The 26095-nt window shown below is 38.6% G+C and overlaps 1 protein-coding gene across 3 annotated transcripts in view; it reads left to right on the forward strand.

The window, feature by feature from the left end:
* zmiz2 (zinc finger, MIZ-type containing 2) overlaps window positions 1-26095 on the forward strand; it is a 43488-nt gene that overhangs the window by 1717 nt on the left and 15676 nt on the right. For 2 of the 3 annotated variants that reach the window (XM_026274516.1, XM_026274514.1), the window contains exon 2: window positions 24805-24910. In XM_026274516.1, the coding sequence (XP_026130301.1) occupies window positions 24861-24910 (50 nt within the window). In that variant the 5' untranslated portion in view covers window positions 24805-24860. Of the gene's footprint in view, window positions 1-24426; window positions 24715-24804; window positions 24911-26095 lie in introns of those variants that run through there. The other variant, XM_026274515.1, reaches the window with a different exon arrangement.

Raw genomic sequence — 26095 nt, forward strand, 5'->3', positions numbered from 1 at the left:
TGCTGTGCCACCCGTCTCGACTCCCTAAGGGTCAAATGATGGCCACAGACATCCCTCTGCTGATTTTCTTTTTTTTAGGCCTTAATTTGCATGCATCATGTCGTTCTAAAACAATATCGGTGATAGATCACTTAATTATGATAAGAGCCCAAGCCATCTGCTATTCTGGACTATTCTGTTGGTTTTAAAATAAATGATGACATATATACTTATCTTTATGAATATTTAACTCTGAACATTGCATTCTCTTCATATGTGCTCTGTGTCGAGGAAATGTTTACTAAAAGCCCTTCTCGTCACGAGAAGTAAGTCAATAATTGATGGCAGGCCGGCCTCAGCAGTGTCAAGTAAAGCTCCAGTCCTAAAGAGGAGTGTCATGGCTTTGTGTTGCCTCTCTCTGGGAATACAGGCCTAAGCTTAATATTATTAAATGTGCTCAGAGTTTGTTCAGCGCTTCTGTGGTATTATTAGGTAATATTTGCGTACAAGAGCAGCTTCAAAGCTCGATGGTTTTACATTTGACAATGAAGAAAATAAGAGACAAATATTAGTGTTGTACATTTACTGTTTTTTTTTAAATAATTTTTATTCTAGTTTGTGTATTTTACAGTGAATTTTCAATGGTCAGAGATTGCAATTAGTACTTCTAATAAAATATTATACGACTAATATTTTCTTTAATATTTTTTAATAAGTATTAATAATAGTAATTATTATTATTACTAACTAAACATTTTGTATAATCAATAATTTTGGGAATAGAGACATGAATATTAGTACTGCAAATTTACAGTTTTACTGTTAAATAAAAATAATATATTGTTGTATTTGTATTTAAATTACAATAATACTATCTTATTACATTTTAATTTTTATCTATTTTATCTATTTTTATCTATTTATTTATTTGTATCTTAATTTTTTTTATTTAGTAGAATTAGTAATAATACAAATAATAAAACATTGTTATTACTAAATATAAAGTTTTAAAAATATATTATTACTATTTAGTCATTTTATAGTAGTATTGATATGTTATCAATCTATCTATTCATGGCTGTCTTTCAAATATATTAAACCAATTTAATAAATACATTTGAGTTTAGACTTAAAATAAGATAAAAAATGCAGTGAATTTTTAATTTCAAAGTGATATAAAAAGACTGCATAATAAAGCATGCAATGTAGTTGGCGTTATTTAATATACTACTGTTTATCTTTGCATAATGCATTCTGTCAGTATGCTTTAATAGTGTATAGTATATAGTGTACCATAGCTGCAGTTCTTCATGCCATTTTAACACGTTCCTGTCATATTTCTAAGTTGACAGTCCCGACTCATATCAGTCTTTTCATCTGACTTTAATTTACTTGTTAATGATTAGTAGCTTCCATGCACGTGTCTCAGCTGTAACAGTAAGCCACTCCATAAGCATGCTGTGTCTTTGAAGACAGGAGCTGCATTTTAAAAGAGTCATTGCACCGGGAAACCTATCACTTTATTTTTTAACCTTGGTTTGTGCAAACACTGTGCTTGACCTTGGCTCAGAATGGGAGTGTGAAGACAGCAGTTTTGTTGGGGATGTGTCAACAGAGGCGCTTCTGTACGAACAAAAAGATGAGCAGGTAATTTAATCCAGACCTCACACGATGATGAATAAACGGCTGTCCAGGAAGAGTGATTCCTCCACATCCAGATCACTTCATAGATGTTAGTATATTTATTTTGAGGTTTTAAGTTGAGTTATGTTCACAGTGACTTAATAACATACTATTTTTGCGGTATGCTAATTTCTTTATGTGCTATATTTAGGCCTGTCGCAATAATCAATATATTGACTTAGCACGCAATATATGTACACGACCTCAATAATTTTGGTGACGCAATATATCGACCATTATATTTACTTATAAATTGATGTCACCGTGTTTTGTACATTTCACTTGCGCCTGTGACTTTTGCAGCTTCTCGTACATAACGTGGTGTAGTCGTGAGGAACTTGTTCAAGAAGTAAAACATGCTTCTAGAAAAAAGTTTAATCTGCAGATTTGGTCTGGTTTAGGGATCTGTGCCTTTGTGCAGACAGACATCTGACTGCTAAGTAGTGATTGGGTTTTTCAACATTAGTGTGCTGTGCACCCTTTATTTACAGAGAAAAGAAGCTCCGGGAAAAATCTCCATACAAGTTTGTTGTGCATTTTTCTTTTTTCTACTCGTTACTTTGAACTTTTTGTTTAAAAAAACACAGTTTATTTACTATTAAGGTTTTTAGGGTATCTAGTATTTGGATACTTATTTTCCATGATCTGAATATTCTCAAAAAAAGTTTGAAAAGTTTTTTGACATTTGGAAGTGCATTTTGTGCTGTTATTATGATTTTATATCAGTGGCATAAAATGGTCTTTAAAATGACAATAATATCGATTAACACAGTTATTTCTGGGGCAATATATTGCACAACAATATATTATATATATATATATATATATATATATATATTAGGGGTGTAACGATACGCGTATTCGTATTGAACCGTTCGGTACGACGCTTTCGGTTCGGTACGCGGTACGCATTATGTTTACCGAACGGTTCGTTGGAGTAATTAATTATATTTGAAAAAAAAAAAAAAAAAGAGAGAGATAGAAATATAATGATATGCGTTCAACAAGGTAGCCCAATAACCCAAACAACGTAACAGGCAACGCCCCTGACACTCCCGAAGAAGAAAAAAACACCATCTTATATGTTTATGTTAGGCTACTCAGCAGGCGCTCGCTCACTCAGTACGCGCTGAAGGCTCGTTGCAAAATAGCCAATGCGTTTAACAGACTAGAAATGAGAAGATCCCCCAATAACCAACAGGTCTGGTGTTTGGGTGCACTTTGGATTCCCTTTAAGCTAATGGTGATGGCAAGAGAGTGGTGGATAAAAAAACAACGGTATGTCGCATCTGCAACATGACAGGGTACACCAGCGGGAATACAAAAAAAAAAAAAAAAAAAACACCAGCGGGAATATCTGGGATATATGCGTCAGTACTATCTGGGAAAAGACGAAAAAAAGGAGAAACATGCACGCAGCAAACTATCCCTGCAGCATTTAGACACTATAGCTTACAGGGAATCCAACCCAAACACCAGACCTGTTGGTTATTTTAGGATCTTATATTTCTGGTCTGTTAAATGCATTAGACATTTTGCAACGAGCCTTCAGCGCGTGCTGAGTGAGCGAGCGCCTTAAGGCCGTTCACATATCGCTCCTAAAAACGCGTGGAAAACGCTAAGCACGTCTTTCTCCTCCTTTCCAAAGCGCTCGGGCAGAAGTGCTCATGAGGCGTCTGTCTTTGCTAAGCAACAATGACGTGCTCTCTCCATGAGACGCGGAAATTTCAGCGAAGGATAAATGGATTTGCAGCTCTAAAAATCGCTTGCAGTAGCTCTGCTACTAAATTTATTTCAAAATTGCAATCCATATACAACTATGATCAGCTGATCCTTCATCTTGGCTGAGCTCTCAACGTTGTTACGGGAAAGGATGAAGCTGATTGGTTGGTTCTTGTCACATGACCCGCGGTGCGCTTGCGGCATTCTGAAAAGTTGAGATGTTTTTACATTTTGCTGTATCTAAAACGTATCGAACCGAACCGAACCGTGACATCAGTGTATCGTATCGAACCGAACCGTGAATTTTGTGAACCGTTACACCCCTAATATATATATATATATATATATATATATATATATATATATATATATATATATATATATATATATATATATATATATATATATATATATATATAAACAATGTTTATTATTATTAATTATGTATTAGTACATAAAATAGGCTAATCAGAAACATTTTGGCTGAAGTGTGCCCTACAAACAAACAAAAAATCAGTTTTTCCCGCTTAAACCATGAACTCATTGACACTTGCCGAGTTGAACATACTTTGTGGTGTGGTTAAGTGTTCATACTTCACTACATAGCTTTATACTGTGTTAAAATGTAAGCAGCATGCATTGGACAGTAGCTTACATGTCATTTATAGCCTTAGCAATTCAGTCAGATCTTCAAACTAGACAAGAATCGTGCTAACATTCGAGGTGATTGGTAAGGCTGAACTTAGTTTAGTTCTTGTGAAGTGAGAGTAATGCTCCAGATCGCAGCAATAAAAGCACACACAGACAGATTCATGGCCATGCCCTCTTGTTTCTGTCTGCCTCACTGTTTCAGTACTCTTGGGGAGTTTCTTTTTATATCCGCGGAGTGAGCAACGCACACAGTGTTGAAATCAACGTCCCTGCCGCACCTATGGATCTAGCAAATCTATATTTGGTGTGCTGAAGTATGGCTTCAAAAAACCCTTCTGTTATGTTGATTTCCTTTCTTGAGTTCTGTTCTGCGGTCGTCAATTGCGGCGGATTAAATGTCTGAGTGGTCCAGGAGCCCCTATGAAGCATAGACCCCCACGGTCTGCCTGGGGAGAGATGTGGTTAAAGGGTTTAATGGGATCACATGATAGCGGAGTAAAAGGGGCTGCTTTGTGATTAAACATTAAGATGTTGAGGTATAGATCAATGCAATCGATGTTCGAGCCGCTCCGTGGCTGTTTTCCCTCCCTTGTGATGTCAATGGCTAACCGCTAAGACGCAGATGAATAAAGGCTCTCTGTAGTGCAGAAAAAAAATGCAGAAAAATACATCATGTGCACTAAATAAATCTAAAACGAGTTTTCATATAGCAAACACGTGGAATGTGGTGGAGACGTGCGTCAGGGAGGAGATCTTGCATTATCGCCACTCAGACATTGCTCGAGCGGCATGTTAACAGGCGGGTGGCAGCATTACAAAACAGCCTGAAGATCATCGGATAGGCCTGGCTGTAATCCGCCTGCTGTTTTGCCCCTGCAGCCAGTGCATTATAGGACAGGCGCAGAGAGACTAGTAACCTCTTATTGAATAGCTGTGTGCATGCGAGCACAGCTTTATTACCCACACACACCTCTGCTGGATCAAAGCCACAGGGCAGAGGTCATAAACCTAGATCAATCTGCTTTGGTTTTTTTGCTTCCCCCTCTCAACCGCACACATTCTCCCGACAGACAAATTAGACGTTTCGCCTCGTTGAGGAACGCTCTGGAAATTGTTGAAGTCAGATTGCAGGCTGCTGGCTCAAAAGTGTTGAGACTTGTGGCCATCCTCGGATGATTAGCATTCCCAAGCGGCCATCTGATAACGGCGGCACTGAGATCCAGACCGCATCACCGGTGGCTTTGTTTGGGCCCTATAAACATTTTTCCTAAATTCTGTTTTATTTAGTCTTTTTTTTTCCTATGTCTGGGTTCCTTTTTTTCTGTTTGATTTTTTTCTGTACACTGTTTAAACAGTAAAATTTTAAGTTGTCAAAAAACATATTTAATTAAATTAATTTTTAAGTTTATTGCTAATCAAAATGTTTGGCTATTTCATAAAAAAAAAGTTTATTATATGTAATCAGTTAAACCTATAAAACCTCAACAATTTAATTCTTAAATTTGTACAATAATAGGGACAATTGAAATAAGTAAAATAAATAAATCATTTTCAAATTTATTTATTTCAGAAATTCATGGTTGTCGGTATCAATTATTCTGGATTTACAATTTAATTATTTTATTTATATATATATATATATATATATATATATATATATATATATATATATATATATATATATATATATATATAAAAACCTCTTTACTGATGAGATGCACATAAAATCGCATTTGATTTTTTTTTTTTTTTCACAGCCCTGCATTAACAATTCAATTAATCTTTCAAAATGGTATCAAACAGAAATGTAACACTTTTATTTTTTGGCAACCAGAGTGCTGCACAACAGAGGTTAACTATTAAAACATGGAAGAAAAATGTGAAACAATTTCCTCAAGTTTACTGGATAACATGATTCCGTCCGTGTTTTTTGCATCACAGAAATCATAGGACCCCACTTCGTACCTTGCCAATGGCGAAAGGTGGCGAGCGTTTCTCCTTCAAAGGCCTTGTCGAAAAACGGTAGCACATCTAACGGGATTAAAGGAGGCGAGATGATTCCAGAGCCCATCATTTCAAAGACCTGGGCACGAGTAGTAAATTCCACTTCCAGAGGTGTACATGGGGTTTTAATAGATGTTGGAGATGGACGAGTGCTCCGGTGGAGTTGGGGGTGGACGTGGAGCACTCTGGGATGGGGGCAGGTAACTCTTTCAGAGCAGCTGCCGTTTGCTCTGCAAATTGAAGTTCCTCACTCCCCCCGTATGTTTGGATACGCGGGAATAGCTTTAATCTTTTTGGGATTGCGGGGCTCTTTTTTCTTTTTTGACCACTCACGCAAATTGCTCCTGTAGGGACTGTGGCCCGAGGACTGTTTATTCGGCTGTAACCTCAGAGAAAGGTAAAGACACTTTGTCTCGGATATCAATGTGCAAGGGTCGCAGGGGTCACCCTGGAGTACCTTTCCACCAGCTGCTAGGAATCCTGGGAATGTCGGTTATAGGGGTGCTCGTGTAGACAACAAGCAGCTAATGGTTTCTCTCTCAGTTTTTTGGCCAATCACGTGATTCAAGTACAATTAAGTGTCTGTGGTCATCCACTCGTCCATATGCTACGCCCCGCCAGATTGTGTGAAGACTTCTGTGAAACGTAATAATGTTGGATATTAGAGATTGTAATATTCTTGGACGATTTGCAATTTTGCAAGTGTGACCAGCCATGACCGATTTCTGCTGATACCGGTTTTCTTTATAAAAACTATAATTGACAGCTTATACAAAAAATCTTTTTTTAAATAGTAATAATAATAATATTTACATAATAAAAATGCATTAAACACTACAATTCCACTAATCTGGACAGAGTTACAGATGCTCTGTCACTTAAACAATTAAGATATAATTTACTGAAAAGTAGTTGCTGTATATAACAATACAGATGTCATTTCACCCACATTTTTGCCCTAACCTTTTTTCTTCCCTATATGTTTTTTATTTATTTCGTCAGTTAGAATAATAAGAGACTGTAGAGCTGTTACCATTCAAATGAAATCAGTATCAACAAACTCCATCTTTCCACTGCAGGAAACACAGAAGGTGTATCTGAAGTGGCATTAGATGCTTTTACACAGACTTTTTGACACAGCTGAGGTGCAGAAAAAGCATTTACACAGCAACATTTTGAATGCAAAAATAATTTTATAAGATTAATGTTTGAAATATTTTTTAAACATAAAAATAAAAAAGTTGGGAAAATTCAATGATAGATTTAATATTAGACCAAACCGGCAAATGTTTTAATGAGTGAGTCATTAGTCCTTTATTTAACACATTCATTAAAACAGCTGATTTATTCAGGAATGAGGCAAGTGACTGATATCTTTATGAATGGGTTACTGAATCATTGACTCACTTGATTCATTCAGTAACAAAACACCGCTGTGTGGCTCAGACCCACAAAACAGTTCTGCTGTGGCTTCAAACTATTTTCATCAGCGAAATTGAGCAAAAACAGTCAGTATTGTGTCTAAAATGTAAGTCACTTCATTTTAACTTTTGTTTTTTGAACTACTATTGTATGAATTCACATCGCAATTGGTATGGAAACATTTTGGTCATGCAATGTTGCATACCTAAGTCATATAGGCCTATTATAAATGTCTTATTTTTAACTACAGCAGTATGCATCTATAAGGTTCTGTGAGTTCTGTTTCGCTTATTTGTTTAGTTTTCTGCAGAAGTCTAAACTCACTCAGGCTGCGCAAGCCTCATGATGCACGACATAAATACATTATTAGTCGCTGTAAGTGTGACGTCAAAACACACCGGCTCGGAGCAGACTGCAGCAGACTGACCACGTGGAAAAACGGCTAATTCCGGTCCCTGGCTGGTTGATCGTTGCATTTTGGATATTAATGCACCACGAGAGTTCCTTCATACGTGTGCATTTTTTGTGAAATATTATGAAAATATTATCACGAATCTTCTGGTTTTAATACAAGTTAAGCTCAATTTTGGCATTAATGCTGATTACCCTCCAAATATTTTACTTTTCCAAATAAATTACTTGTTCAACACACACACACACACACACACAGTAAAAATATTCATTTAGCGCACACATTTTATTAAAGCACTTAAACTTGTATTATTAATGTTATTCAGTGTAATATTTTGATTTAGATTTTATTTTTAGATTTTCAGCTTTGTTTTTTTTTGTTTTCATATTTCTGTTCCGTGCATTATTATTATAATTATTATTATTATGTAATATTTCAATTTAGATTTAATTTATTTTTTATAACAGTTTTATTAATATTAGTACCAGAGCTTCTTTCATTTTAGGTAGTTGCTGAAGAAAAATGTCTTAAATTTAAGTTTTTGTCTAATATTAATATTTTATTTCACCTTTATTGCAGAACACAAAAATATGTTTTTATAGTTTTAGTTACCAGTAACAAGAGTTATTTCATAGCAGTGGGTTTCAAGTTGTAAAATTGAGTGTAACATAGTAAGCTTTAGTAATTCATGTTAACATGCATTTTGTGGTTTTATTATAGACATGTAGTATTATAACATTTATGGATTGGCCTCATTCACTACAATTAAGTGCCTTTTTTTTTTTGGAAAGAATAGGAGGGACAAGTGGAATTTACTTTTGTGTTAATCAGCATTATGCCACAAATACTCTAGACTCAACTTAACTTGCATTGAACACTTTTATTTATTCTAGTCAACTAGAGAAGGTGTGAGGCGTCGATTTCCGCCTCTTATTTTTAGTTGACTGTGGTGACAGCTGGTACAGATAAGGAGGATTAGATGCTGTGTTCGATGTCTTGTTATACAAGCTCTCAAATACACTACTGTATTGGCGTTTGGCCACCTGAGAAAAGGCTTAGAAACACTATGGAAGTTCAAACACCAGGCAGCAGAGTCTCTTTCTCTCGAACTTCTTTTATCCTTCCTTCAGACACAGACGGCCCTCACAAAAAGAAACATATTTGTATTGACAGCTCTGAATGTTTCTAATCTCGTGCTTGTCTGCCAGAGGGACACCGAGTGAGTATCTTCCTTCTGATAAAGTCTCTCCGTCAAGGGAGCTTTCTGACCTCTCAGTGCAATCTGAAAGGCTTTTTTCGGACAGTGTAAGCCAATGGGGTCCAATTTTGTTTTTTGAACACTGACTTTTATTATATGGACAACATATAACTTTAAAATATCTTCATTCATGTTCCGCAGAATACATATCTTACAGTTTCGGAGCGACATAAGGGTGAATCTAATTTTTTTGAGTGATCTGTTGGGCAACATTGGTTCTGTGGCTTAGTGGTTTAGCGCATGCATTCAAATCCATTGAGCTGTGATGTTACATTTATGCATTCATGTACATTTACCATCCTTTTTGAACTAGCTTAAAACTAGCAAGGAGACTGAAAGTAATAGTAGAATGAAATCTGTGGATCAATAAAATAACACGCGGTGTATAAAACACAAGCTGTCGTTTTTAAAATGAGCCGTCTGTAACTGATAACAACAGAATGACGACAAGGGTATGCGTCGCTCGGGCTCATGCAGGAAAACCGGACGTGTTGTCAAAATGAATCTTTCCTGCGGTCTCATCTGCAATGTCAGCCGCTGTCTAATCTTCCCATCAGCCCCTCACCGGGCTCTGACGCAGGTCCTTTGCAGCTTTGGCCTGCCACAAGGCAACTCCCCAAACAGGCTTGTTTCTATCTAATCTGCACACCAGAGAGAAGCGCTCTGTGTCATCATTTACACCCTCCATATGGCGCAGCTCCCCATGTGTGGACGGAAAGGCCCAATTCATCATTATAAGGACAACAAGAGAGCAAGGGGGGTTGGTAAAGACCCTAGATCAAGAAATAACAATATTGTTGGCCATATAACACAATTTGATGAGATTATTCATGGGGACTCTGTTTGCTGACTTGTTGTAAAATAGACATGCAGTGAGAACTATAAACAATACAATTATATATAATGAAATATATCATCAAATAAAATGTTAACATCTCTAACTGGGTTTAAAAGCTAATAATCAATCGTGGCGTTGTGTGGAGTGAGAATCTATTTTTGACACCAAGGCTTCTTATTTGGTTCAGTTGATCATTTGCTTAGTAGTGTGCCACAGCTTTTGAGTCTGATTTGAATTACAGGCAAATCGATCTGCGACAACATGAAATTGTGCTTTTGGTCGAACCGTGTGTGCACATATCGCTCCTTTTCTGCAGTAATGAGCCGTTCCTCCACAGGCTGTGACGGCGGCAGTGGTGTTGTCTGGTAAGTGTGGAGTGGACACACCAAGCAAGGTCACTAGGGTTAATGGTTTCTCTGTTCTCAGTGACAGGGACACCGTGGGCTCTGATAGATGCCTCATTAGCCCCGCGTCTCTATCCTGCCTTCTGTGAGTGAACAAAGCCAACGGTGAAGTAAAAGAGTCTGAATGTTGAGAAGAGAAAATTGTTGTGCAACCGACTGGCGACTCGTTTACAGCAACAGACTGTGTCTTCATGCTTTCGCTTAATAATTTACTGATTGGCATCGGCTGAAATGGCATGTTTGTTCTTGCTTCTTGTTAGGGAAGGTTATCGTTTCCCCATGCACCCTTGCCAAGACTTTGTTATATCTATAATTGATATGCGGCTCAAGTCATGGGTTCTTCGTAGAGTTTCCTCCAGCCACTTTTTCTTAGAAAGCACCTCTAAAAGGAAACAGAATGGTCATTAAAATGTTTTTAACTTTCTCACCCAGATGGACAAGCAAGATGCAAGTTCTCTTCAGCAGCTCCACCCAGGAAAGGGACGTGTCTTTACTTGCTTATTCAAGTGCTTTCTTAAATATCCCTAACTAGATTTGACACACTAATGCTTTTAACACTCTGTATTTTCTGGGTGAGAACAAAGGTTACTGGCACTCAGGGCCCATGTTGCCCTTAGTGCTGGCTGGCAGGATGACAAGGTGAGAGCAGACGCAGTTACTCCTGCAGGCTGTTGGACCAGAACGGCTAAGCCAGCATCACCTCTCCGTCTGCTCGTCACAGACAAAACAAACAAGGTGTCGGGTTTGGCTGACCCTTAACCCCCTGTCTTCAGCACAAGCTGACTACTGTACACTCCGTCCTGCAGTGTCATACCTTAAACTTTTGACAGTCTGCTGGCTCGCGAGTGTGCCGGAGCCGGTCACAGATCTGGGCCGAATGAAATCAGTACAGAGGTCAGGATCAGGAGAGCTGCTTGCTGTGAAAGCCAGATTTTTTTTTCCACCTTTATATTATGATTGCTCTCATTACCAGTGTTTTTTTTTTTTTAACATTTTAAAGAGAGAAAAAAGGTTTAGGCAATTTTTGTTTTTGTTTACACAATCCAAAAATAGAATTTAATTTTAGGAATTACTAACATTTTAGCCCCTTTCACACTGGACGTCGAACCGGGCAAATTGCCGGAACATTTCCGGGTCGCCTTCTGTGTGAAAGCAAACACGTCCCGGGATTGATTCCGAGACTGATCCCAGGTCTAGGACCTAGTAACATTGCCGGATTCAGGCCTTTAAGAAGTTATAGCAATATAAACGATAAACCAAAATGAACAAAATGTTTTGCACAACATTACGGCGGTATGATAATGACTTTTAACAGCACATATTTTACTACATATTTAAACTGAGCAGTGTGGGGTTTTTTTATATTTAACTGATATTGACAATATTTTATTTTTATAACGAACAGACTGCAATGTCAATGCAACTGTGTGCGAGCATGCGGTGCCGGTGCAATCACTTGAGTTTTTTTCCTTCTAACAGTGGAAGCAACCACTCCTATTAGTCATAAAGTTAATCGGAATTGTAAACAGTTTGCCTTTGTGTACATTCACAATAAATACAAAAAATCTTTGTGTGTAAAATAAGCCTAAAGAAAAATTGGATGCTGCTTTCTGCCGTCTGATTTCCCTTCATGCAGCACAAAAATTAAATATTTTCTTCTTTTATTAAGGAAAAATGTATTTCTCATACGCCTATTTATTTGTTATTTGTTGAACATCTCTATTTATCAGCATTTAAAACTTTATGAAAACCGAAAAACAATAAATTGTTTTAAGATTACACATTCTGATTAGTGCATAACTTCGTTTAAGTTCAATAGTGCATTAGTGTCATTTTGTGCAGATGCAAGCTGTAATATTATGTTTATGCTCTGTATAAATCTGATCTTTAGTGTATAAGATGCATTTGGGTGTTTGGGTGTTAATTAACCTGCTAGCAATCATTTATGATTATGGAACAATCATATTATTACTATCAGATCTGTCTTTCCATTTTTTAATCTGTCTGTCCAATATTTAAAGGGTACATAACATACACAGTTTCACCTAATCTCATGTTAATCTTGAGTATCTATAGAGTAGTACTACATCGTTCACATATCCAAAAAGTCTTTAGTTTTATCATATTTGTAAAAGAAAAATACAGCTTTCCGAATCTTTACGGAAAAAGCCGAGTTCCTGGAGGCTTGCCGTGAGCGGAGCTATAATACTGATGTTTCGTGTTGTTTCCATTAACATATATTCACTTATGTGCTGATTTCCAACAAAATACAGAAATCTGATGCAGTTGTACTTACATGAATGGGGTCTTTTATCACAGGGACGGCTCCATGTCTTAATAGCAAACGATGTGCAAATCCAGTGTCGACTTGGGCCTTGTTTATAAAACATTCGTCACTCAAATGACCAGAACACACAAACACACTTGATACACTCCATTGCTGCCCCGGAAAACAAACTGCATCCACTGTTCACTGTTCAACGCTGGATTCTTGGAGAAGCTGAACACGGTAAACTTTCCCTCACATCCAAAAACGCACTTATTTGGAGGCATTCTCGAACAAATCCTACGCAGCGCTGGCGACTTTTTGAAGCGCGTTAATGTGCGTAGTCTCTCTGTCCTCTGACCAACGTGTGCGTGGGCGCGCTTTTCCGACAGAAATGCTCGTATAAGGAGTTATGCTCTGTTCCATTCTCGTCTACGTCATTAGATTCACGATCTAAAAAACCCAGCTGAAACTTATACCAACCCAGAAGTTAGATTTTCGGCACAGAAATTCTCGGTCATTCTTCTAAATTATTTTTTTTAAACTTTGGCCATGTTTAGCATGAGAATCCATCTCTTTAACACTGTGAACAACTCTGAATACACGAAACACCATTGTACCCCCCCTTTAAATAAGTATGCCCGGTGCATAGTCAACCTGGAGTTTTCAGTTGTAGGACATTTTACAAATCAAGATGTGTACGAATCTCACTAGTGCTCCACAGCTTGGTGTTCTTCGTCTCTGTTCTGACAGTTCTGGAGACAGGGGGCCAGTGTTAATTTCGTTGACTAAATATTTTCGTCATTATTTTCGTCACGAATATATTTTTGCCGACGAAAACGAAACGAAAACTAAAATAGAAGGCACTGATGGAGACTAAAACTATGACTAAATTGATTGACATTATCGTCAACGAATAAAGGACGAGACGAAAATAGACTGTGACGAAAATCAAATCAGCAGATGGCAGAGATGCGAGGAATGAGCAAAAGAACCGGCAAAACAGAACAGACTGCATGAGAGAAGAGAACCAATCAGAGCCTGACTTATTGAGACGTGAAGCGAAGGTTTTCAGTTTTTATGAGCTCCCGGGAAGTCGGCATTCGAAGAGGTGATAGGGACTTTAAGCAACAGCCTCTGGTGGAACGGTATTGCGCCTGCGCGAATTTAACTGCTACTTTGTGACGTTCTAATTTAACGGTCTACTACGGGAGAACAGCTGATTTGCCGGAGTCGCTACAACGTGAGAGGTTAGGTAAATAAATGTTATGTTTTTAGACTTATTTACATCATACAATATTAAAAACTCCTCTTCTGACAAAAGATTGTCATTTAACGCCAAAAGCAATCCTTCTCTTGCTTTTTTAAATTATATATTTTTTTTGGATCTCAATAAATGAATTAATGCTGCGTTGCGCTGTTCTGTTTTACCGTTGCTTAGTGACTTTTACGTTCTTGGCTACAGCGGTGTGACGGCAAACTTCCGGTCGCTGTAGCCGTTCCATTCGCAGCTGTTGCTTAAAGTCCCTACTGTCTAAAAGAGCGACAAAATGTCCACAGCTCACTTCACGTTTGACGACGAACAAAACAAAAAAAGTGTAAAGCACGCAGAGCGCTCATTCGTGGCAAGAACACAACCAATTTGAAAAGACATTTACAGACGAGCCACCCGGACATTTTCTCAAATGTAATTTCACAACGATGTTCTTTTGTTTATTGAGCTAAGCAAAATTGGAATAGTGCAGTGCGTAGATGTTGTAGCATTAAATATTACGAACTGAAAAGTACTGTAAAATAGTCCCTTCTTCAAATTAGATGCGAGCACAATACTAATACGTAATATCATGATAAATACATTTGATTAATACTAATGTTTAGTATATTTTATAATGTTCTACTTGTTGACAATATCACAAATATTTCTATATTAGTCATGTGAAACATGAATGTTCACATCCTATCATTATACATACAAATCTAGCAATAATGTAGTATTTAAAACATACAATATTGCTAGACAAATGAATACCTTATAAAATCTTGTTTACTTTTTTTATCCACCTAGCTGCCAACTTATTAAATATTTACTTTAAATGTATGCACTTATTGTTCAGCTCAGCTGTGTAAGCTTTAAGGTCCTGGACCTAACTTTATTTTTCTTTTATTGATGGTCAATTGGCAGCTAGTTATTGTTTACATTATCATGACAGTGTTTGTTGCTGCATAAAAGCTTTTGAATCGAAATAAAGACACAGTTGTGTTGAAATAAAGTTGAATTTGTGTTTTATATATTTTGTTTAAGTTTGTTTCCTATACCAGCTGTAAAAAATTGTCTAGTAAATCTGTTATTGATTTTAGTCTTATTTTAGTCGACTAAAATACCAAGCAATTTTAGTCGACTAAAATACCAAGCAATTTTAGTCGACTAAAATAAGACTAAAATTAAAACAAATCAGATGACTAAAACTTGACTAAAACTAAAAAGAATTATAGTCAAAAGACTAAGACTAAAACTAAATTAAAATTTTGTGTCAAAATTAACACTGCAGGGGGCGGGGTTTTGTTTGACATAGACCTGTGAATGCAGACACGATAGATGATCAAAATTCATCCTCGACTTCCTCCAGACAAGCACACACTGATCAAATACTTACTTGGACATGTGAACATTATATCACACCAGTTTTTGATGGATTAAAAGGGCACAATTCCATTACGTTGAATGTTAAGTTCTCAGATAAAGACTTTGAGTCTCTAATGCTCAGTCACTTACACCACTTTTACATCAAAATCATGTCATGCCTGTTTAGATCAGTGCGTGATCTTTTGCGCTGATGGTGGGATAGGGTAACATTAATCGGGGATCTGTTGGTTTGTATCTGTTGCCTGTGACAGCTTTACCCACACAGGTGCCCTCAGCATCTGCTCCGTGTCTGGCTGAGTGATGGAGAAGCGGTAGTCCTGGGCTTCCTCCAGCTCGGATCTCTGATGTTGATGGCTTTCGCACTTGCCGATGCTTGTGCAGTGTGGTAGATCTGTTAAGCGAGAGGCCGTGGTGTGTGTGAATGCTTAAGGGGGTGTGCGTGTGTTGTCAGACTGAAACAGTGACTCAGTGCAGGGGTGGGACACTGACACACTCTGTATCGACACTGTGTAAAGCCCCAGCGGAATTGAGACTGACCTGTTCTTCTGACGTCGTCTTACCACATACACAAACAGTCCCCGGCTCCTCTTGCTGGCCTCTTGACCACAATACGCCCACAACCTAAGAAAACAGAGGTGTAACCCTGTGTTGTCAAACGGACACCCCTGACTAACGTTTTTTCACATGTTTGTATTACTCCATACAAGGCTACTCGGATGCTTGTGTGCTGTAGCTTACTGTTACAGCAGCAGAATGAATGTTCCTCATGCCTTCTGAGCAATGATTTACCGCTGTATATAAAAAAAAATGTAATAAAAAATGTTTAAATAAAAAAATACTGTGTGTGTGTGTGTGTGTGTGTGTGTGTGTGTGTATATATATATATTCATTATATTCATTCGGAGCCTGTATATCTATATATTTAATTGCAACGACGAGACCATCAGCATGGACATAAATTATTATTTTTAAATACATACACATTTAATATACCATATTAATTATATACTATTTCTCTATTATTTAAATATGTAATTTATTTTCTTTATATATTAAGATATCTTTAAAATATGCTAAAATATTTTTATACATCTATAAAGTATCAACAAATTGTGTCTCAGCTCACAATTAGTTTATTGTGTATTAGCTGATTCCCAACATAATGCATTCAATGTTAATTTTGCGTTCAATGCACATTTCGCTCATTTTGTCCCTAGAAAAGTCCCCAGGATTCATCAGGTCCTGGTGAATTGAATTGGGCCGTTGATTTCTTCAGGTCTTTTGGTTACATTGCAGGTGTTGTTTTTTCCCATTTCAAGCCGTACCTTGAAAAGACAAATTGCTCAATTAGTGGCAAATGCTTTGGGGTGTGGATGGGCATTTTCATCAGATTTTTCTCCCTAGATGCAGGTGGTTTGTGTTGTTAAGTATCAGCTTGACAGTGTCATAGCGTGTGCACTCAGCCCAGGTTCTGAGCTGTCATGATTAGTCCCATGATTGGTCATTAGCAGGGGAGCTTTTTTATGCAGACGTGTGTTTGTTGCCACGCATAACTATGGCTCGTCACGTTCCAATAAATAAGATACACCTGAACCTTGCTCATTTTCAAGCCCCTCGTATTGATATCGAGAGGCCACCCCACTCATAGGAAGTGACTCATATACGGTGATATCACTCATAGGACTCGTACCTCCGTAGGAAGAATTGCATTATGCGAGGATTTGAAAGCTCTGGAAACACCGACAGTCAAAACACTGCCATTAGAGTAACATCTCCGCTACGATCCCAGCAGAAGCTCTTTTACTGCCCCGCGGAAGCCACACGGCAAGCGTCGCTCTGATAAGGGAGCTGGGGGGCCGTTGTTGGCTGGCAGAACGCTGTCTCTATGCAAGTCACCATCGAGTGGCTCTGTCACCGTTCATCAGCCAAAGCATCAGTCTGTCAACCAGTTTTTCCCTCTACACCAGCGAGGGAGAGAAAGACACTGCTGTGTGCAGAGTGAGTCACGTTGCAGTAGAGAGCGAGTGAGCGGGAGAGAGACACACTCACACACTCACACACGCACAGAGCAGCTGAGCATTGAAGTCAGACAAGTTTATCAAGCGGAGGCCCTTGAACGAACCAGCCGGCTCTGCTTTTGTAAAGGACAGTCAGAGGCTTAACAAAGTCATTAAAGGAGAATCAATACAATGTGACGCCATTTGCATTCGCTGCTGCTCAATTCCAGAGAACAGGGGAAATGGGTTTTAGAGCAGTGAAGCTTGGACTCTTATAGACTGATGCCCATAAAGAAATCTGATATGGGCTGAATGAATGTGCTCCATTGTGCGCTTCCACTCAACCTTTTCTTGCTTCTGAGAATGGCAATGCAACTTACTTTGCTAATAACCTATGAACACTGATGCATTTCGGCCGTGTAGTCACTTGTGCAGGTATAGAACTAATTATTAATTTAATTATTAATCTTTTCCAGTCATTTTCCTTGAGTAATGTCTTGTTGGGACATTGGAGAGCAAGTCTTTCCACCAAGAATATCTTTAATGGATTTGATTGGCACTGGAGACCCTGGGATGTAGCTAGAGAAGCAGAAGCATGTGTGATAGATTAATGGTATCGACAAGCATTTTTCTCCAATTTTGGAACTGTAAAGATCAAAGGCTTTGGGGAGGGAGATCACTGAAGAACGGTATGAATATAATGGTGACGCATGCAGTGGAAGAGCTTATTGATATTGTCTTTCCATAGTCATTTTCCTTAAGGAATGTCTTGTTGGGATGTTGGAGAGCAAGCCTTTCCATCAAGAACCTCTTTTGATTGGCACTGAAGAACACAGGATGGTAGAATTATTTCCCCTCAACTTTAAACTTGAAGAGATGAAAGGTTTTGGGGAAGGAAATTGCTGAAGAATGGTAAAAATATAATAGCAGTACACACAGCTGAAGAACTGTTGAAATATTGACATGCTTATTAATTGTCTTTCCTAGTCCTTTTTCTTGAGGAATGTCTTGTTGGGCCATTGGAAAGCAAGTCTTTCCACATAGAGTATTTTATGAGAGTTTTGATGGAGAGTCTAAGAAGCTCCCAAACTTGCAAGCGTACGGTAGACGAGAAGCAGAAGCATTTGTGGTGACGAGCATTTCCACCCCAACTTTAGACACTGAGGAATGTATAGATCTTAACCTGGAGAGACCCACTAAATCTGCTGAGTTAAGATAGTCACTGCCGGTTTTGTTGCATACTACATACTTGCTCTGGCCTGATGCCCTGCCACTCCTCCAGACACAAACAAATGTGCAAACCGCTCACAGATGTGTTATGAAACATGGATGCTCATCACGTTCCATGCTGGCGATGTCATAGTACTATCATTTGGCATTTAGGCTTGCATTTAAAGGGATAGTCTACCAAAAGTACTCAATTACGCATCATTCCAAACCTGCATGAGTTTATTTCTTCTATGAAACACAGAATATTTTAACAAATGCCTCAGTAAATTTTTGTTGTTGTTGTTGTTGTTGTTGATACAATGGAAGTGAATGATGTTTTAGTCCTCATTGACTTTCATTGTTTGGAATGAAACGTTCAACATTCTTCAAAATATATATATATAATTTTTTGTGTTCCACAGAATTTTTTTTTTAATCACAAACGCTTTTTCAAAATCAAATATATTAAATTTTATTTTAAAGTTTTCTGTAAAAACTAAATTTTATTTTTTTCAATTTTTTTTCTTTAATGCATTTTATTAGAAATATTTAAATATTTAGCATTCTCTTATCTACTGTACATGGTCTATTGTTTTTTTCTTTATTTGTATATCGGGTCTCCCAATTTATATATATATATATATATATATATATATATATATATATATATATATATTTTTTTTTTTTTTTTTTAATTATTATTATTATTATTATTTTTTGTGGTCTCTCCAAACTTTTGGGGGTAAAATATGCCTTTAAACTACCTTTATTGGGCTGAAAATCACCTATCTTTGACATTAAAACAAACCCTTGAAATACTTTTAACTTTTAATTTGAACTGATTCAGCATAACTGGATGCTGGCATGCCGCTTAGTCTTCACACAACTTCTGAATCTCTTGCGTCTGGCTTTGCTCTTGTAGGTGTACACCAGGACGAGGCAGTTTGCAAAAACCGGTTGTTCTTCACTTTCTGTTTGCTGCTAATGAATTTATTCAAAGGGAGGTGGCAGACCGCCTTGTACACACTCACACAGTCTTCAAGTCCTGTGTCTGTGTTTGAGAAATTCAAACAGCACCAAACACGGGCCTGGACACTGAACAAATAAAGCTGACCTACAAGGGGGCATGTGCTGCACATACAAGCAGCAATGCGGTTGCCGCTATCTCACAGCTATAATGAGCTTCCCTCTCCTGAAAACAACTCCTCTATATCCATCTACCTAAACTGGGATTCAAGTAACATTTGCATATTTTTCCATGTCGGAGTCTTTGCTGCACGCCAAACTTGCATCACACAATCTTCCGAAGCCCAAAGGCGAAGCAAGATTATTAGAGAATGAGGCAGGTATGAGTTTAACTGCGAACATTTGTTTTTTGTCTCTCTGAAAAGAATCATATTTCCATTTTCATCATTGTTATACACATTACATTTTTGTGGATAAGCGGTGGATGTCTGGGGGCAACACATTGAATGCACCGTCAGTTTACCTACTTAAAACTGACCCAGCACTTCAACAAGTCACAACACTTAACGGCTCAATCAGTGGCATGTTTTTACCTGCTTTTCGCGCGTAATACAGAGTCGGCACTCTAAAATATTCATGCATTGATGCCTTTATTGTGCCACACTGTCAGACACCGTATATGCTTTCAGCTTTGAGTAGATCGCAGGGCAGTTAGTTTCCTGATCTCTCAGGTAAGAGATATGATCAGTGTTCTTCTCCGCTCTCTTGTCTTTAGGCGTGTATGGATTGCGGCATCTCATTTTTCCCTCTATTTACTTGCTCTCCGTGAGATGCGTGTCTTTTTATGTCCACAATGATCTTTATTATACTCTGTTCTTGCTAACAGTTTCGAGTTTGTATTCTTTGCTGCAGCTCCGTTGCTGGTGTTGAGAGGCGTGTGTGTGTTTGTGTGCACATGTGTGGAGGAATGCGTTATCAGGCCCAGCCTTCCTGTGGTTTCTAATCCTCAGTCCCCTTCCCCAGCCCCCAGCCTCTTTCTCTGTTTGGCAGCAGATTCTCGGCTCTGGCTTCAGCTCCGTGGGGGAGGGTAGCCTAACCATGTGACCTAAGGCGCTCCCCCATTTGGCAGGCAGACGAATTGTGGATTTTTGGACAGGCAGGTTCCCAGCTAGTCTTTAGGTACCTCTGTTCTTACTGATACACTGGGATTGTCCTTTGGTTGAAGTTGCTGGCTCTCATGTAATGTTGTGTTAGATGGAAAAAAGTGGAAATAGATTTTTTTTTTTAGTTGTGCTTCTCAAATTTGATAAAAAAGAGTTTTTCAATTGATTCATTCTATTTTTCTCAGGTTTTCAGAACTTTTGGATTTAAGTCTTTTGACATTTAGAAATTGAGTTAGTGAGGATCTTTAAAATTTCATTTTTATTTTTTTATTTATTTCTCTAATAAACAAAAACAAATACCAATGATTTAATAACAAATTAATATTTTAATTATTAATAATTATTTTAATTGTTTAATTAATAATTATTGTTGTTGTTATTAATATTTTATTTATTTTTTAATTTGAATTTCTTTATTTTTTATATTAATAATTGATTTTATTAGTAATATTATTTTATTATTACCATTTATCCAAAACTAAAACACAATTATAATATAATAAAAAACGAGTACCATAATAATAATAATTATTAAAGTTTAATTTTAGCTTTTCCCAGTTATATTTCTATTTAAATACATTTTTTTATAAAAATTATGGCAATTATATTTAATTACCAATACTAATGACACTTGATTTCTGTGACACTGGCAGCACCAAAAAGGATTGTGACAATGATTTCCCCAAAAGCTCTACTTGACTGCCATTGTTTGGATAAACAGGTAGTCCTATTGCAAACTCACACCTTTGAGCCAGAGTTGTTCATTCCATTTGGTGCTGCCAGTGATGCAGAAAACACACATTCTAGCTTCAAAATGTGATGAAAAATACGAATTCAAGTGCAGAACGATAGTCCTTTTTATCCCAGTCTCGATGGTTCCTAGAATACTCTTAACCTGTGCTCTGAAAGCGCAGTCCCTGTAGAGAGCTGAATCTGCACTTCATTTCAAGAGCGCTGACGCACAGGCATTTCTCCGGCCTATCAGAAATCAAAGGCCTCTGAGGTTTTGTGTGCTGCTTGGCAAAAAAGTTAAGGCGTTTCGTGCCCTAAATGGTCACACCCCTATGGTGCCGTCTTGTCCTGTTGTCCCAGACCGAACGGTCCTGTCGGATGGGTGCAGGAAGAGACTCTGTGTTTGACGTGCCACGAGGGGTTGAGAAAGTTAAAAGCGAGGGAAATAGTACAAGAAAGAAAGGATGGCCCACATGTAGGAGGAATTGGAGAAAGGGAGGGAAGCCCAGCAGGAACAGGTCACTGCAGGCCAGGGGTGGAACTAGAGGAAAAGAGGGGAGGGGGTTAGATGGAGCCCAGTACTAAAGAACAGTGTGTTCTGTTCATTCCAGGGCAAGAACTGTTTGTGCTGTTATCCGTCTCACAGTGAAGGGAAAGCAATAAGCAAAGATGCTGAACCTAGTTATTTCACAGCACAAAATAAGACCTAGTGCTTCAAGAGAGTGTGTGTGATGGTTTGAACAAACCTTGGCTTGTGGTTGTGCTTGTCATGTGTGTGGTGTTGGGATGTTTACTTTGGTTTGCAGGTATGTTTTAAAAGATTTCATGTTTGAAATTGAATTTGTGTGGCTTGATTCCAAAAACTTGATTCCATTTCTCTACTAGGGAAACAGATTTCTATGGCTCATTTTGCATTTAGTGGCATGTACAATTATTATTTTTTTGTCCAATCAGATGGTCTCTAGCATGAGCCCTATGATTTCAGTAATGCAGAGAATGCAGACGGAGTCGCGGAATCCAGTCATAAAAACGGAATTCAGAGTTTAACACGGAATGTCACGGAATTTGTCAAATTTTGAATGAATTAATCTAAAGTAAAAGTCAAGTAAAGGAATTTGGAAGAAACTAAAATGGAATTTAGGAAAAAATAAAACATTTCATAGGGCCCTAAAGGTTACATTGTAGCAGCAAGTTGTGTGGCTGCGACTTAAAACTTTGTTGTAATAGGAAATGTCAACACAGGAAAGAAACTGTGTTCAAGCCACATTATGGGGCCTTTAACTGTGTGTGTGTGTGTGTGTGTGTGTGTGTATGTTCTTCACAGGCACCATATCGTGTTCCCAGTGCGGATGGATTACGGTTGTCCACTGTTTGAATAGATGCTCCTTCACTGAAGGATTGTTCCAATATGAGAGATTAATGATTAGCGGGGTGGGCTGAACTGCACTAGGCTAATTAAATACCATTAATGCTCGTCACTCAGCAGTTAATTAATCTGGAGAGCTATAAGGTTATGGGTTTTATTGATACAAACCCCAGAAATCAAAAGTAGTAAACAGGCATTTTGGCTTGATGCAGAGAGCTGATATCTAGAGAGATGAGGTTGAGCTACTTTGCCCTGCAACATTAAGAAATCAACCCAGAGTGCCCTAGCTTCTGCTGTGCTAGAATTGTGGCAGTGGATTTTGCCAGGGTAAACACCACTTAGTTTTTCTTATATCAGACAATTGATATGAAATATAATTATGTAATTGTTTTTAAAAGTAATCGTTTAATGTTGATGTATTTATTTGTTATAAATTGGATTCAAAATCAGTTTTTCAGTCAGTTATTGAGATTTAGATGTAATTCTGCATGGTGATCTTGGTCAATATTTTCTGAATGTATTTTCCTATGCTTTGGACAAATTTGGTACTTTCTGCACCCATTGCAGCGAATGCTGTGGCCTTTTTTATTAATATATATATATTTGTACTTAATATTTTAGTCAGCCTAATCAAAAAAAAAACCTTGAGAAACATACAACCTATTATTCTTTATACTCTGAATTTGTTGAGGTGAATTATGTAAGTAGTGGTTGAGGGGGGCTTTTTTTGGTCTTCACAAACAAATTAAGCATCCCCAGTTGTAAGAACATGCACAAACCATAAATAGACAAATCCTTCATTATAGCATCGCAAAGAGGCTGAAATCAGAAACGGGTTTAATAAACGGCTCTTTACACGGAAGGAGCTTGTGTAATTGCTAATGAAAACGGCCAGGCGAGCATGTAAATATTGCTAAGCCCGCTTCAGTCAAGTGGTTATCAAAACACAACAATGGAGGATCTCATTTTGTCGCTGCCGCCCACCTCCCTTTCTCATCCTCCACTCAATCCTCTCATTATCCCTGTAGGTGAACCTCTCTCTGATCAACTCTGTCACTCCTCTGAGTGACTCTTCCTGCAGCCCCCCTCGACGCAGCGGCATTCATCCACCTTTCTTTTCAAGCTGTGGGGTGTCTGACCTAAATCTGTAAGGAAGGAGAAGAAAATGGAAGCGGAGAGGGATATTGAGGGGGTGGAGAGAGTGTTAGGGGTGTAGGGGGACTGACAAGCCACTGATGTTGGCGGCAAATTAGCATGTGCACTAATCAAGCTTCACCCCGGAGAGTGGAGACAGACGGAGTGGCAGTGGGGTGGGGCGGAGGGGGTCTTGTTGTCATTATTAACGTTGTACAATCGAAACGCACTCGCACAAAGAAGCGCCCTCTTTGGTCGGAACAAGTTCCCTGATGGCTTAAATAATTGAGCGGGGTTGAAGGCGTTATCTGCGCGGAGGGCTCGGATCTCAAAGCGGTGGCGGCAGCGAACCACCATGTTTCCACATCTCGCTTTTCTTTTTGAAATCAAATCGTGCTATAAATAGCCCTCACTCCCTCCCTCTCTCTCTCCCTCCTTCCCCGGCTTCTCCGGGCGCTGCAGAGAGCGGGAGGTTCCTGCAGTAAGGTCGTAGCGTTTGGGTCGTCCACCATTGCCACCCATCACTCTGTTTTAAAGCTCAAGCTTTGCACCGGCTTTTGTCTCGGACGCTGCAGTCTGGAGATTCTCTCCTCTTGCTGTGCAGCAGCCCGAGAGATGCCACACGCTGTAAAATCTTGCTCCTTTGTGTGCGGCTCTGGTTGCTTTTTAAACCGTGATTGGTGGAAAAGCTCCAACTCGAGGATTCGATTGCAGAACCCACCCTATCAAAGTGCAGAGAAAGATGTGCTGGCGCAGTCAGTTGTTGATTAACCCCTTGTGCCTCTGGGCAGAACCGCAGCCTTCAGAGAGCCCTCCAAATGAAATTGGTAAAAGCTACTACAGCGGTGTTACGCATCTGCCTCAGTGAGTCACAGCGGAATGAAGTCTTTGTTTTGATTGAGTGCTGTCAGTCTAATGTATCTTTCTCTCTTTCTTTCTTTCTTTCTTTCACAGACTGCCTGCTAGGTTGAGGAGATTCGGGGTGCCCCATAGACCCCTAGGTTCCTCCGATGAACCCCATCAACTCCATGAAACCTGCCCTGCCTCCAACGCCACACAGGTCAGTAGTTCCTGCGCGTCAGCTCGGTGCAGCTGCGAGTCAGAGTGTGTTTCCTCTCTAACGACATTCTGAACTCTCAAACCCCCCTCAATCTGACACCTGCTTCCCCGAGCGCTGCACCTAACAGTCTAACCCTAGCGCTCATGTTTTGATTGTTGATTTTGCATACTTGAACTACTCTTTGGGATTCACTTCAGGGAAGCAATGTGTTTTTATTGTTGTGCAGCCTTATCTGGATGAGATTAGCCTTGGCGTGCAGTTTAATTGTGTTTTTTTCCTTTTGTCAGTTAGGTTGTTGTGTTTTGCTTCTTCGAGGCTCTTCAAGGGTCCCAAAGAGTGCTTTGTGGTTATTTAGAGAGAAAAGCAAGTTCTTGATGTTACGCTGTAGGTGAAGTACCAACACATGACTTTCTTCTGTGGAACACAAAAGGAAGTTAAGCAAAATGTCAAAGATGATGTTATTCCTAAAAGGAAAGCTTTTAGCAGCATTAATGTCATGTAAATAGTTAAATAGTCTAACTCTAATAGTTTATATAGTTATAGTTTCCTATATATATATTTTGTTTTAATGTGCTCTTGGTACTTTCAGGTAGTGCTTTCATAGTAATTTGGTCTTAAATATTTAGTAAATGTACTTGGCACATTTTACTGATATTTGAGCACACAAAGGGAATTATGGTTCTTTAGGAGCGATAATGAAGCAAACAGTCTGAGCATGTAAAAAAAGTGGAAGTTGACGTTTCGCTCTCACGGCAATACACTGAAGAGAAATCACCCACAGCAGCACATGCATTGAATCCTCGCACCCACACCTTCTCCTCTCATTTACTGCACGAGTGTCGGGTTTTTTACATTTTGATTGGCTACTTTGTTTCTCAGCTGCTGATTTGCTGCTGCAGGATTTGGCTTTGAAACCACAGTTTCCTGTTTCAGAGAGCAGGGGTATCTGGTGGTTTTCCTGTAGAAGAACTTTAAGAGAAACTTCTGCCTCCTATGGAAAGCCTCTAAGCCGCCGATAGTTCAGTTTGTTTATTTGCCCCGGCAATGCAATGACCAGCCTCAACGAGGCTTTGAGCCTTTGTTGGAACCTCAATATCCTGTGGGCTGCAGGCCAGCGGATACTGTGCCGCAGGTTGAGGTGGAAATGTGTGAAGGAGGGGATCTCGGCTTTCTTCGAGAGCTTTA

Source organism: Carassius auratus, chromosome 10 (genome assembly GCF_003368295.1).
Source record: "Carassius auratus strain Wakin chromosome 10, ASM336829v1, whole genome shotgun sequence".
Taxonomy (NCBI): domain Eukaryota; kingdom Metazoa; phylum Chordata; class Actinopteri; order Cypriniformes; family Cyprinidae; genus Carassius; species Carassius auratus.